This window comes from Mauremys reevesii, linkage group 22 (genome assembly GCF_016161935.1).
Source record: "Mauremys reevesii isolate NIE-2019 linkage group 22, ASM1616193v1, whole genome shotgun sequence".
NCBI lineage: Eukaryota > Metazoa > Chordata > Testudines > Geoemydidae > Mauremys > Mauremys reevesii.
The window spans coordinates 21,524,427-21,538,871 of NC_052644.1; the positions used below are offsets into that span (position 1 = coordinate 21,524,427).

The 14,445-nt window shown below is 72.4% G+C and overlaps 1 protein-coding gene across 1 annotated transcript; it reads right to left on the minus strand.

Annotated features, from left to right (window-relative positions):
* Nucleotides 1-1,237: 1,237 nt before the first annotated feature.
* On the minus strand, nucleotides 1,238-14,438 carry BCAT2 (branched chain amino acid transaminase 2). The gene is made up of 11 exons (XM_039510067.1): nucleotides 14,299-14,438; nucleotides 9,927-10,008; nucleotides 9,496-9,696; nucleotides 8,385-8,495; nucleotides 7,850-7,969; nucleotides 6,813-6,976; nucleotides 5,138-5,280; nucleotides 3,599-3,684; nucleotides 2,426-2,566; nucleotides 1,919-1,993; nucleotides 1,238-1,656 (listed from the first exon to the last, which is right to left on the minus strand). The coding sequence occupies exons 1-11, from the start codon at nucleotides 14,340-14,342 to the stop codon at nucleotides 1,618-1,620; spliced, it is 1,206 nt and encodes a 401-aa protein (XP_039366001.1). The 5' UTR covers nucleotides 14,343-14,438; the 3' UTR covers nucleotides 1,238-1,617.
* Between the last annotated feature and the right edge of the window lie 7 nt (nucleotides 14,439-14,445).

Here is a 14,445-nt window from a genome sequence, read left to right on the forward strand (position 1 = left end):
AGAGCCAGAGACCGAATGAAAACCTCGACCGAACCCGAGAACAAACGACAAACTGGGAACGATGAACCCCAGGAAGAACGAATGGAGACAAAGGCAGAAAGAGACATTTGAAAGCTGAATGAGGGAAAGCGACAGGCAGGGGAAGATCCTGGCCCGAAGAAATAAAAGAGACAAGACAAAAGAAAAGCTGGAGGAGGGGGGGGTCTGTGCAGCGCCTGGCGCGACGGGGCCCTGATCTCAATGGGGCGCGGGGGGGTCTGTGCAGCGCCCGGCGGGGCCCTGATCTCAGTCGGGGGGGGGAGGTCTGTGCAGCGCCCGGCGCGACGGGGCCCTGATCTCGGTCGGGGTCTGTGCAGAGCCCGGCGCGACGGGGCCCTGATCTCAGTCGGGGGGGGGAGGGGGACGACTCCTGTAGCACCCGCTGTCCCCCATCCCCCAACACAGACTCTGGACCCAGCCGGTTGGTTTCATTTGGTTTAATAGAAAAGCTTTTTGGGTCAGCGCCCGGCATCTCGCTCCCCTGCGGGCAGCAGGGGGGTGCCCGTCGGCCTGGCACCAGGGACACGGCCCGGCCTGAGAGCCCGGGGGAGCCCAGAACGGGTGCAGTGGAGGCGGGTTAGCTCGGGCGGTCTCAGCCCACCCTCCAGCTGCTGGGGGCGGCAGCGGGATTTGCGTGACGGGATAGTTTACCCAGAAGGCATTGCAACTGGTCGATCCGGTCTCCCACAATGCACTGCTCCCGGGCGCCCAGCAGTGGCTCGGCTACGCTGGTGCTGGCGGGGTGGGGTGACCCCGTCCCGATCCGGAGGGGATGGGGGCACAGGGACGGGACAGGGGCACAGGGGGAGTGGGGACGGGGGCACCGGGCAGAGGGGATCCCAGAGGGGGAGGGGACGGGGGCACTGGACAGAGGGGATCCCGGAGGGGAGGAGGGGACACTGGGCCGAGCTGAGTCCGGGGGAGAGGGGACGGGGCACCGGGCAGAGGGGATCCCAGAGGGGAGGGGACGGGGCACTGGACAGAGGGGATCCCAGAGGGGAGGGGAGGGGCACTGGACAGAGGGGATCCCAGAGGGGAGGGGACGGGGGCACTGGACAGAGGGGATCCCGGAGGGGGGAGGGGAGGGGGGCACTGGGCTGAGCTGAGTCCGGGGGGAGAGGGGACGGGGGCACCGGGCAGAGGGGAATCCCAGGGGGAGGAGACGGGGGCACCAGGCAGAGGGGATCCCGGAGGGGGAGGAGGGATCCCGGAGGGGAAGGGGAGGTGGCACCGGGCAGAGGGGATCCCGGAGGGGGAGGGGAGGGGAGCACCGGGGAATCCCAGGGGGGCACCGGGCAGAGGGGAATCCCAGGGGGACTCTCTCTATATTGCACTTTGGAAGGGGGGGGGCTGTCCCGTGCATCGAAGGGGGAGCCAGGCGGCTGCGATCTTTGGGCGGCTGGTTCCTCCCGGGGCGGGGTTGGTTCTGCCCCAGGGGAGCTGGGTCAGTCGGGGGGTAGCCAGGAGGGGGGCCACGGGCTGAGTGGGGGGGGAGCACGAGGGCCAGCTGGGGGTTGCTCTGGGGGAGTGTTAAAGCCAAAGCCCCCCCCAAAAAAGGGGGGCCGGGTCCGGTCCGGCTCAGACGGGCAACACCCAGTCGCTGGGCACACGGCCATACTGCAAGGAGACAGACAGACAGACAGACGGGGGGGGAGGGTCAGAGCAGGGGGGGAGCCGGCGCCCCCCAGAGGGGACAGGCCCCTGCCCCATTCCCAGCCCCCCTGAGCCAGCCAGTCCCTGCCCTGGGGCCGGATCTTTTCCATACACCTAAAACGCCACCCCAGGGCTCTGACCCCCGCCCCACTGCCCCCCCCCAGCAATGCTCCTCCCCCCGCCCCCCGCACTAACCCCGCCCCCCCCGCCCGCCCCCGGCCGGTACCTGGATGTCAGTCAGCTCCTTCAGGAACCGCTTGGCCAGGTCGGGGCCGTTCTCCATGGTGGGGATGGGATAGTTCTGGAAGGAGACGAGACCCCATCAGACCTGGCTCCCCCAGCCCGGTCCCCATCGGATCCGGCTCCCCAGCCCGGTCCCCACCCCCATCGGATCCGCTCCCCCAGCCCGGTCCCCACCCCATCGGATCCGCTCCCCAGCCCGGTCCCCCCACCCCCATCGGATCCGGCTCCCCCAGCCCGGTCCCCCCCATCGGATCTGGCTCTCTCAGCCTGGCCCCCGCCCCAATCAGATCCAGCCCCACCCCCATCAGACCCGGCTCGCCCCAGACCAATCAAACCCGGCTCCCACCAGCCTGCTCCGCCCCCCACACTTTGGACACGGCTCCCCCCGCCCGGTCCCCACCCCCCTTTGGACATGGCTCCCCCAGCCCCGTGCCCCCCCATCAGACCCGGCTCCCCCCAGCCAGGCCCCCCCGTCACCCCGGCGTCCCACCTTGCCCTGGTACAGGATGTGGCTCACGGGCGAGACGACGCAGGCGGTGCCCGAGCCGAACACCTCCCGGACCCGCTTCTCCCGCAGCCCCCGGAGGAGGTCGGCCATGGTGATGCTGCGCTCCGACACCTTGAACTCGCCCTGCGGGGGACGGGAGGGTCAGGGGGGCGGAGGCGGCGCCCCCTGGTGCCGGGCGGGGGAGATGGGGCAAGGCCAGGGGTGGGGGGCAGGGGACAGAGCCCCCTGGTGCCAGGCGGGGGACATGGGGCAAGGCCAGGGGTGGGGGGCAGGGGACAGAGCCCCCTGGTGCCGGGCGGGGGAGATGGGGCAAGGCCAGGGGTGGGGGGCAGGGGACAGAGCCCCCTGGTACTGGGCGGGGGACATGGGGCAAGGCCAGGGGTGGGGGGCAGGGGACAGAGCCCCCTGGTGCCAGGCGGAGGAGATGGGGCAAGGCCGGGGGGGGCAGGGGACAGAGCCCCTGGTGCCGGGCGGGGAGATGGGGCAAGGCCAGGTGGGGGCAGGGGACAGAGCCCCTGGTGCCGGGCGGGGACATGGGGCAAGGCCGGGGGCAGGGGACAGAGCCCCTGGTGCCAGGCGGGGAGATGGGGCAAGGCCGGACAGAGCCCCGGGGACATGGGGCAAGGCCAGGGGTGGGGGGCAGGGGACAGAGCCCCCTGGTGCCAGGCGGAGGAGATGGGGCAAGGCCGGGGGGGGCAGGGGACAGAGCCCCCTGGTGCCAGGTGGAGGAGCTGGGGTCAGCTCCCCCCGGGGCAGGGGCAGAATTAACCCCCACCGCGCTGAAGGCGCCCAAGGGGTCACCCGGGCCCCCCAAACCCTCGCCCAGCCCTGGCAGGGGTCTGCCCATGGTTCCCCAGCCACCCCACTCTGCTCCAGCCCCCAAGCTCACGCCCCCTGGCCGCAACCCTCAGATTTTGCCAGCTTCCCCCTCCTCCACCGCCCCCCCCCCCCGGCTCCCCGAATCGCAGTGGCCAAGGCCTGGCCCCCCGGGAATCGCTGGGGCAGAGCTCGGGGGGGGGGGGCTCAGCGACCCCCAGGGGCCCGGGCCTGTCGCGCCGGCGGCTCCTAGCTGATGGGGGAGCCCCCCCGTCCCCAGTCTGCGAGTGGGAGAAAGGAGAAGCCCCCCTCCCCCCCCGGATCCGACCCCCCACTCACCCACTTGCGCCCCAAGTCCAGCAGGCTCTGCCGGGTCACCCCGGGCAGGATGATGCCGTTCAGTGGGGGGGTCACCAGCTCTAGTTCTGGAAAAGAAAAACCCCGTCACACGCGCCCCCAGCCCGGCCCGGGCCAGCGCCAGGACGCAGCCCCTCTGGGGTGGGGGGGGGGGGGTACGAGGACCCCCTCGCCCTGCCAGGGCGCAGCCCCTAGCCCCTCTGGGGCGGGGCGGCCGGGTACACGGGGACCCCTGGCCCTGCACCAGGACGCAGCCCCTCTGGGGTGGGGGGGGCTGGGTACACGGGGACCCCTCGCCCTGCACCAGGACGCAGCCCCTCTGGGGTGGGGGGGCTGGGTACACGGGGACCCCTCGCCCGGGGCTGGGATGTGTCTGACCCTGGGGTGGGGGGCAGGGCACGCGGGGACCCCTCTAGGGCAGGCATAGGGGATGGGGATATGGGGACCCCCCCGGGACAGGACATGGAGTGGGGCACTCGGGGACCCCTGTGGGGCAGGATGGGGGAGATGGGTATAGGGGGCCCCCGAGGATGGAGGCTGGTTATAGGGGGACCCCGGGGTGGAGCAGGGCACTCTGGACCCCCATGGCTGGAGGATGGGCATAGAGGGACCCCCCCCGGGATGGGGCGCAAGGCAGTTGAAGACCCCTCGGGGGGATGTGTATAGATGGACTCCCTGGGGCAGGGGAGGGGTACAGGCGGACCCCCTGGGGCGGGGGAGGGGTACAGGGACCCCCTGGGGCGGGGGAGGGGTACAGGGAACCCCCTGGGGTGGGACGCAGGGCACACGGGGACCCCCCGGGTGGGAGAGGGGATGGGGCACGGGTCACTCGGGGACCCCCCCGGGGCTGGAGAGGGCACAGGACCCCGGGGTGGGGATGGGGCACAGGTCACTCGGGACCCCGGGGTGGGGAGGTACAGGGACCCCTGGGGTGGGGATGGGGCACAGGACACTCGGGGACCCCAGGGTGGGGGGGGTACAGGGACCCCCGGGGTGGGGGGGATGGGGCACGGGGCACTCGGGGACCCCCCCCGGGGTGGGAGAGGGGTACAGGGACCCCCGGGGCGGCGGAGGGGTACAGGGACCCCCGGGGCGGGGGGGATGGGGCACGGGGCACTCGGGGACCCCCAGGGTGGGGGAGGGGTACAGGGCCCCCCGGGGCGGGGGATGGGGCACGGGGCACTCGGGACCCGGGCGGGGGATGGGGGGGGTACAGGACCCCGGGCGGGGGATGGGGCACCGGGCACTCGGGGACCCCGGGCGGGGAGGGGTACAGGGACCCCCGGGGCGGGGATGGGGCACGGGTCACTCGGGGACCCCCCCGGGGCGGGACAGGGGTACAGGGACCCCCCGGGGCAGGGGAGGGGTACAGGGACCCCCGGGGCGGGGGGGATGGGGCACGGGGCACTCGGGGACCCCCCCAGGGGGGGAGAGGGGTACAGGGACCCCCGGGGCGGGGGGGATGGGGCACGGGGCACTCGGGGACCCCCCCGGGGCGGGGCAGGAGGCTCCGGCTCTCACCGCCCTGCGGGTCCGTCCAGAAGAGGAAGATGTTCATGGTGCCGACCTCGGTGATCTGGTGATCGTCCCCGTAGAGCCACAGGGCCTGCTGGCACCCGGCCCGCACCGCCTCGTCCTGCACCAGGATGGTGGGGGCGTAGTTCCTGGGGACGCAGGGGGCGGCACCCTCAGAGAGGGGGGCACGGCGGGGGGGGGGGGAGGACAGCGCCCCCTAGTGGCAGGCGGGGAGAGATGAGGCAGGGCTGGGGGGGCAGAAAGGGACAGCAGTGCCCCCTAGTGGTTAGAAGGGGTGCAGGGCCGGACTCCCCCATACTCCGTGACAACTGGTGGCAGCGGTGGGATCCGAACCCACGACTCCCCCCTGACCTGGCTGCACCAGCTGAAAGGAGCCAACGCCAAGCTCCTGAGGTGGCGCCTGCTCCTACAGGACGATGACATGGACGTGGTCCACGTGAAGGGAAGGGCCAACCTGATAGCGGACGCGCTGTCCCGGAGAGGGGGCCCCGAACTTCCCCGGGTCACTGGGCAGAGTGACCCCGCTCAGTTCAGGCTCGGGGGAGGGGGGGTGTGGTGGAGCAGGGGCTGTCTGTGTGGGGGAGGGGAGAGCAGGGAGGATTTTAGGTGAGATGCAGGTATTCAGCCTGTAACATGAGCTAGGCCTGGGGGAGGGGAGGTGACACCTCTGCCCAGGAGCTAGACAAAGAAAAGGGGCGGAGGGGAAGGGGGGAGTCAGTCTTCGGTTGGGGAACTGGGTGGTGGGTTTTCAGGGGATCCTAGGCTGGGATCCAAGCACCCTGAACCCCCCAGAGAGGCCAGATTGGGGGGTCCTGGCTCTGAACACAAGCTGGGCTGTAGCCTGTGTTCCTGTTGTCCAATAAACCTTCTGTTTTACTGGCTGGCTGAGAGTCACCGTGAGTCCAGGAAGAGGGGTGCAGGGCTGGACTCCCCCACACTCCGTGACAGGGGATACGGCCGGGGGCTGGGGGCAGTGCCCCCTAGTGACTGGCAGGGGGAGGGGAACAGGGCCGGGGCAGAGGGTAGCGCCCCCTAGTGGCAGGCGGGGGCAGACACAGCAGAACCAGAGCATGGAGAGGGAGGGCAGCGCCCCCTAGTGGCAGGTGGGGGGAGGGGGACACAGCCGAGGGGAGGGGCAGCGCCTGGTGACAGGTGGGGAGGACACGGCCAGGGGAGGCAGTGCCCCTAGTGACAGGTGGGGAGGGGACACGGCCGGGGAGGGGCAGGGCCTAGCGGCAGGTGGGGAAGGAACACGGCCAGGAGGGCAGCGCCCCTGGTGACAGGTGGGGAAGGGACACGGCCGGGGAGGGCAGCGCCCCCAGCGGCAGGCGGGGAGGGGACACGGCCAGGAGGGGCAGCGCCCCTGGTGACAGGTGGGGGGAGGGGGACACGGCCAGGGGAGGGCAGCGCCCCAGCGGCAGGCAGGACACGGCCGGGAGGGCAGCGCCCCAGCGGCAGGCGGGGAGGGGACACGGCCAGGGGAGGGCAGCGCCCCCCAGCGGCAGGCAGGGGGAGAGGGGCACGGCCAGGGGAGGGGGCAGCGCCCCCTAGTGACAGGTGGGGGGAAGGAACACGGCCGGGGGAGGGGGCAGCGCCCCCCAGCGGCAGGCGGGGGGAGGGGGACACGGCCGGGGGAGGGGGCCCGGAAGCTCACACTCACCCCCCCATCTTGCAGTCGCCGACGCCCCCCAGCCAGGCGCGGACGTAGCACGGCTCGGCCAGCAGCCCCACGGCGCCCATGGGGCCGGAGGAGAAGTAGGCCCCCACCGGCGACAGGATGACGAAGAGGAGGGCATGGCCGGGCCGGGACACCCCCAGGGACGGCTGCGGGGGGGAGAGCAAAGCGTCAGAACCCCGGCCCCCCCCGGCCCCACCCCACACCGGGGGGGAGGGGGGGGCTTCTGAAGGTCAAGGAGCACGAGGCTGGGGAGACCAGAGTCGGGGTCCAGGGGAAGGAGCAGATTAGGGGGACACGGGCGGGAGACTGATCCGGGGCGCGGGGAGGTGGGCAGGAGACGGATATGGGGTGCAGGGGAGGACACGCGTGCGAGACAGATCCGGGGCACTGGGGGCGGGTAGGAGACGGATCCAGGGGCTGGGAGATGGATCTGGGTGCCTGGGGTGGGGACGTGGGCGGGAGACTGATCCGGGGCGCGGGGGGCGGGTATGAGATGGATCCGGGGCGGAGACAGATCCAGGAGTGCGGGAGGAGGTGGGGACGGATCCGGGGCGCGGGGACGTGGGCAGGAGATGGATCCGGGGCGGGAGACAGATCCAGGGGTGCAGGAGGAGGTGGGAGATGGATCCGGGGTGCAGGGGACGTGGGCAGGAGACAGATCTCGGGGCGGAGACAGATCCAGGGGTGCGGGGGACGTGGGCGGGAGACGGATGCGGGGCACGGCGGAGGGGGACGTGGGCAGGAGACAGATCTCGGGGCGGGAGACAGATCCAGGGGTGCGGGAGGAGGCGGGAGACGGATCCAGGGGTGTGGAGGGGGGGACGTGGGCGGGAGACGGATCTCGGGGGCGGGCGACAGATCCAGGGGTGCGGGAGGAGGCGGGAGACGGATCCGGAGGCGCGGGGGGGGGACGGATCCGGGGGCGCAGGGGACACAAGGTCGGAGGCAGGCGGGACGCGGCCCCCCAGCCAGGCCCGCGGGGGGGGGGCGGGGGGCGCCCCAGGGGCTCGGCTCCGCACCTCGGTGCCGATGAAGGTCGGCCGGATGTAGAGGCTGGCGCTGTCCGAGTGCGGCACCCAGGCCTGGTCCACGGCCACGAGCCGGCGGATGCACTCCAGGAGCTGCAGCTGGTCGAAGGGCTGGGAGAGAGGGGGCAGCGCTGGAGAGAGGGGGCAGCCCCCGGGACCGGGAGAGAACCCAGGAGTCCTGGCTCCGAGCCCCGCCACCCCCCACCGCTCTAACCACCAGGCCCCACTCCCCTCCTGTGGTCACTGATAGAACCCAGGCGTCCTGGCTCCCAATGCCCCCCACTCTAACCACTAGACCCCACTCCCTTCCCAGAGCCTAGCAGAGAACCCAGGCGTCCTGGCTCCCAGCCCCCCGGCTTTAACCACCAGGCCCCATTCCCCTCCCGCAGCCACTGATAGAACCCAGGCGTCCTGGCTCCCAGCCCCCCGAGGATCCCCCAGCAGGGGGCGGAGGGGAGAACTGGTGGCCGGGGGCCACTCAGCGGGGCCCAGGGCCCCACGCAGGAGGCCTGGGGGGGTCACTCACCGGCAGGCTGGCGCGGGCGGCCGAGCGGGACATTCGCTCCATGTTCAGCAGGGGGCGGAAGAGACGGACGCGCTGATCCTGGCCCCGGAAAGCCTTCATCCCCTCGAAGAGCTGGGGGGAGCCGGGCCGTCAGCGCGGGGCTGGACGCGGCCCCCGGGGGCCTCCGGGGCCCCTCACCCGGCGCACAGGGGTGGCTGGCTCTGGGGTGGGGGCTGGTTATCCGGGCCCCCTCGGTTGGGGTGGGATGCGGCTGGCTCTGGGGTGGGGGCTGGTTATCCGGGCCCCCTCGGTCGGGGTGGGATGCGGCTGGCTCTGGGGTGGGGGCTGGTTATCCGGGGGACCCTCGGTGGGGGTGGGATGCGGCTGGCTCTGGGGTGGGGCTGGTTATCCGGGACCCCTCGGTCGGGTGGGTTGCGGCTGGCTCGGGGGGGGGGGCTGGTTTTCCGGGACCCCTCGGTCAGGGTGGGATGCGGCTGGCTCTGGGGTGGGGGCTGGTTATCCGGGGCCCCCTCGGTCGGGCGGGGATGCGGCTGGCTCTGGGGTGGGGGCTGGTTATCCAGGGCCCCCTCGGTCGGGCGGGGATGCGGCTGGCTCTGGGGTGGGGGCTGGTTATCCAGGGCCCCCTCGGTCGGGCTGGGATGCGGCTGGCTCTGGGGTGGGGGCTGGTTATCCGCGTCCCCCTAGGTCCGGGTGGGATGGGGCTGGCTCTGGGGTGGGGCTGGTTATCCGGGGCCCCTCGGTCGGGTGGGATGCAGCTGGCTCTGGGGTGGGGCTGGTTATCCGGGGCCCGGTTATCCGGGGCCCCCTCGGTCGGGCTGGGATGCGGCTGGCTCTGGGGTGGGGGCTGGTTATCCGGGGCCCCCTCGGCTGGGCTGGGCTGCGGCTGGCTCTGGGGTGGGGGGCTAGTTATCCGGGGCCCCCTCACCCGGGCTGGGCTGCGGCTGGCTCTGGGGTGGGGGCTGGTTATCCGGGGCCCCCTCGGCTGGGCTGGGCTGCGGCTGGCTCTGGGGTGGGGGCTGGTTATCTGGGGCCCCCTCGCCCGGGCTGGGACGCCGCCCCCCTGGGATCACAGGGGCCGGGAACGCCCCCCCCCCCCCACACACACACACACCTCCACGGCGTAGTGCAGGGCGGAGGAGGCCGGGTGCAGGCTCAGGTGCTGGAAGGGTTTGATGTGGGGCTGGCCCCAGCCCCGCTCCCGGTCCCACTCCACCGTCAGCATGTGGTCGGTGAAATGCTTCCCGAACTGCAGCTGCCCCACCTCCGGCTTGGGCTTCGGCTCATTGGTCAACTCCACCCGCAGGTCCGAGGCCTGGAAAAGAACCCAGGCGTCCTAGCCCCTGGCTCTAACCACTAGACCCCCCCTCCCCTCCCAGAGCCGGGGAGAGAACCCAGGAGTCCTGGCTCCCAGCCCCCCCTGCTCTGACCACTAGACCCCACTCTCCTCTGAGAGCCAAGGAGAGAACCCAGGAATCCTGGCTCCCAGCCCCCACATCCTAACTGCTAGACACAGAGAACCCAGGCGTCCGGGCCGGCACTAACCTTGAAGAAGGTGCTGATGGGTCTCCAGGGGCCGACGGGCAGCAGCCGGTCCAGGGCGGCACAGAATCGACCTGGCAACACCTGCGGGGCAGACGGACGAGTGGCTGCGGGGAGCCCCCATTTCTCAGGGGGCAGCGCGGAGAGGTCCCCCGGCCTCCTGCAGCCCAGCGCCCCCTAGCGCCCCCCGGGGCCGGCCCTGCCTGTGGGGGAGAGCGCCCCCTGCTGGACCCCCTGCAGCCCAGCTCCTCCTAGTGCCACCCCGGGGCCAGCCCTGCCTGTGGGGGAGAGCGCCCCCTGCTGGACCCCCCGCAACCCAGTGCCCCCTAGCGCCCCCTGCTGGACCCCTTGCAGCCCAGCGCCCCCTAGGGCCGGCCCCAGGGGGTCCAGCCCCCCACCCCAGAGCCAGCCACATCCCAGCCCAACCGAGGGGGCCCCGGATAACCAGCCCCCCACCCCAGAGCCAGCCGCATCCCAGCCCGACCGAGGGGGCCCCGGATAACCAGCCCCCCACCCCAGAGCCAGCCGCATCCCCGCCCAACCAAGGGGGCCCGGATAACCAGCCCCCACCCCAGAGCCAGCCGCACCTGTATGCTCCTGGCTGCCAGGGGAGAGCGCCCCCCGCTGGGCCCCCCACAGCCCAGCACCCCCTAGGGCCCCCCTGGGGCCGGCCCTGCCTGTGGGGGGAGAGCGCCCCCTGCAGCCCTGCGCCCCCTGCTGCACCCCCCCACCCGCCCCATCACTCTCTGTCCCCCTTTCACGCCATCTGAGCAAACAGGGGGTTAATGTGTAACCCGGCTCCACGCAGGGGGTTCCCGAGGAAGGACCCTGCCCCCCCCAGGCAGGGGGCACTACGGGCGCCGTGCCAGGCCCCCCACAAAGGGCCCCTCATTGGGGATGCAGTTGGCAGCGCCAGGCGTGGGAACCTGCCCCCGCCAGCAGGATCAGCCGCGTCCCTCCCCCCCTGCTCCCCCCCCACCTGGACTTCGCTCCCCGCTGAGCCGTGCTGGCCTCCAGGCAGGAGACACGGAGCCGGGGGCCACGCAGCAGAGACCCCGGGGCCTTCGCCCCCACAACGTGCCGGGGTGCAAGCCAGCCGGACGCCTGGGTCCCCGGTAAGTTTCTCCCCCGCGGCCCCGGATGCCTGGGTTCAGTGTCAGTGCCCCCACCCCCCAGAATCACAGGTTCCTGGTAGACCCCCCTCCCCGGATTCCTGGGTTTGCAGCCGACCCCCATCCCCCAAGCCTCCAGCGTGTGGGTTCACAATCAATTCCTTCCCCCACCCCGGACTCCTGGGTTCACGACCCACCCTGCAAGCCTCGACCACAGAGTTTATGGTAAAGTGGTAAATTCCCTCCCCCCACAGCAGGGTCTGCAGCCAGCACCCCCCCATGCTCCCCCGATGCCCAGCCAGCCCCCCAACATGTAGGATCGTAATAAATTGGTAAATTCCACCACCCGGACGCCTGGGTTCATGTCGGGGGGGGGGGGTCGGTAGTGGGAGTGGAGCACTGGGGCTGGGGAGGGATATGGGAACATGGGGGGGGGGGTTAGTTTATTTCCATGCAAGGTTGCGGGAGAAAGGGGAGGAAAGGGACAAAGATATGGGGGGAAGGGGGCTGGGAGCCAGGAGTCCTGGGTTCTCTCCCCGGCTCTGGGAAGGGAGTAGAGTCTAGTGGTTAAAGCTGGGGGGTGCTGGGAGCCAGGACTCCTGGGTTCTCTCCCCAGCTCTGGGAAGGGAGTAGGGTCTAGTGGTTAGAGCTGGGGGGTGCTGGGAGCCAGGACTCCTGGGTTCTCTCCCCGGCTCTGGGAGGGGAGCGGGGTCTGGTGGTAAGAGCAGGGGGGGCTGGGAGCCAGGACTCCAGGGTTCTCTCTCCAGCTCAGAGAGGGGCCGGCGCCTGGAACGCACGGCTGGGGGCTCCCTGAGCTAGACAGACCCTCTCCCCAGCCAGGCACTAGGGGGCGCCACCCTCCCTGCCCCCCACCCCGCAGCTGCACCTCTGCCTACTGCTATGGGGCACCCCCCCACACTCCCCACAGCCGAGCCCCATCTCCCCAGCCTGGCGCGAGGGGACCCCACCTTCTGTCCTCTACAGCTGCACCCTGTCCAGCCCGGCCTGGTGCCAGGGGGCACCAGCTGTCACCCCCCCCACTTTCCCAGCATGCCCCGGGGGAGGGCGAGAGCTCTGTGCCCTCGGCCCGTAGACTCCAGCCGCAGCCGCCAGGCACCAGAGGCACCTCCAGGGCCTGGCTCCGTGCCAGCCCCCAGCGCGTCTCCGTGGGGCAGCCAGGGGAGCGGGGCCCAGAGCTGCCGACACACCCAGCCCCTGCCCCACACTTCTCCGGGGCAGCCAGGGAGTGAGCTGGGGTGGGGGCCGGGGGGGCCCAGGGCTGGGCTGGCAGGGGCTGCGGGTCGGGAGTGAGGGGCACCGGCAGGGCGGGGAGGGGGGCAGGGCCGGGCTAGCAGGGGCTGCGGGTCGGGAGTGAGGGGCACCGGCAGGGGCTGCGGGTCGGGAGTGAGGGGCACCGGCAGGGGCTGCGGGTCGGGAGTGAGGGGCACCTCACTGAAACACCCAGGAGCGGCCTTATTAGCTCAGTCCAGGGGCCACCCAGCTGCCTGGCCAGAGATTACAAGCAACGCCCCCTAGTGGCCCTTTCGGGGACGACCCGCTTTCCCGTTCCCTCCTGACCTTCCCCAGCCAGAGACTCCAGCCCTGGAGCCTGAGCATGGGGCTCCGTTCACCCCTTTGCCACGTGCCCGCAGCCGCCCTCGTTAGCGGCCCGCACGCCCATGGCCTCACCGAGCCCTGCACCCCCGCTCAGCCAGCGCGCGGCCAGGCCTGCTGGGGAATCCCATATTCCCCGGACCACGCGCCGATTGGGGGGGGGGGAAATCACCAGCGTGTCCAACCAGCCCATCCCCGACTCAAGGCCGGTGCACTGGGAGGTTCTGGTGCCCCCGACACCCGCAGCCCCTGCTAGCCCAGCCCTGGCCCCCCCAGCTCTGCTGGTGCCCCTCACTCCCGACCCACAGCCCCTGCCAGCCCACCCCTGCCCCCCCCAGCTCTGCTGGTGCCCCTCACTCCCAACCTGCAGCCCCTGCCAGCCCAGCCCTGCCCCCCCAGTCCTGCCGGTGCCCCTCACTCCCGACCAACAGCCCCTGCTAGCCCAGCCCAGCCCCCCCCAGGCCTGCCAGTGCCCCTCACTCCCAACCAACAGCCCCTGCTAGCCCAGCCCTGCCCCCCCCAGCCCTGCCGGTGCCCCTCACTCCCGACGCGCCGCCCCTGCCAGCCCAGACCTGCCCCCCCCAGCTCTGCCGGTGCCCCTCACTCCCGACCCGCAGCCCCTGCTCGCCCAGCCCAGCCCTGCCCCCCCAAGCCCTGCCCGTGCCCCTCACTCCCGACCCGCAGCCCCTGCCAGCCCAGCCCCCCACCGCTCTGCCGGTGCCCCTCACTCCCGACCCGCAGCCCCTGCCAGCCCAGCCCTGCCCCCCCCAAGCCCTGCCGGTGCCCCTCACTCCCAACCCGCAGCCCCTGCTAGCCCAGCCCTGCCCCACCCCCAGCCCTGGCGGTGCCCCTCACTCCCGACCCGCAGCCCCCTACGAGCCCAGCCGTACCACCCTTCCCATTGTACAGGTGGGGAAACTGAGGCACGGCAGGGACTTGCCGCTGGCCAAGCCGAGAACTAAACCCGGCTCCCCCGCCCCCCCGCTCTGTCCATCGGGTCTCGCTGCCTGCAGGGCGCGGACGAGCCCGGGACAGTGAAAACGGGGTAACTCCAGGTCACTCTCCCCTGCCTGCCCCACCCTAGCGGGGGGAGGGTGGATCAGCCGCATCCGGGGTCCCTAGGCCGCTCCCAGCCCCCAGGGCTCGTCTATCCTCCCCCCCCCGGAATCAGGGCCCCCCCCGGCTCGTCCTCCCCCCGCCCGGGCCTTGAAAGGCGGAAACAAAACGTTCAAGGTGAGAGAGTCGCTCAGGTGAGGGGGAGGAGCCCAGGGGCTGCGGGTCGGGAGTGAGGGGCACCGGCAGGGCTGGGGGGGGGCGGGGGCTGCGGGTGGGGCGTGAGGGGCAGCGGCAGGGCGGGGGCAGGGGCTGCAGGTCGGGAGTGAGGGGCACCGGCAGGGCTGGGGCAGGGGCTGCAGGTCGGGAGTGAGGGGCACCGGCAGGGCTGGGGGCTGGGGCTGCTGGGCGGGAGGGAGGGGCCCCGGCCGGGCGGGGGGGGGGCAGGGGCTGCGGGAGGGGAGTGAGGGGCACCGGCAGGGCTGGGGGCAGGGGCTGCGGGAGGAGTGAGGGGCACCGGCAGGGCGAGGGGGCAGGAGGGGCGGCGGGCAGAGCTGGGGGCCCAGGGGCTGTGGGGAACCCCGGGGCGGACTCACCTCCCAGCGGCCCCGATCCGGGCTCGAACCCCCGGCGCTGCCATGCCCGGTGCGGCGGGTTAATGGGGCCGGGCCGGGCCGCGGCGGCGCGTGGAAGGTTCCGTCCCTGCACGGGCGGGGGGGGCTGAGGCAGGACGAGACGGGGCT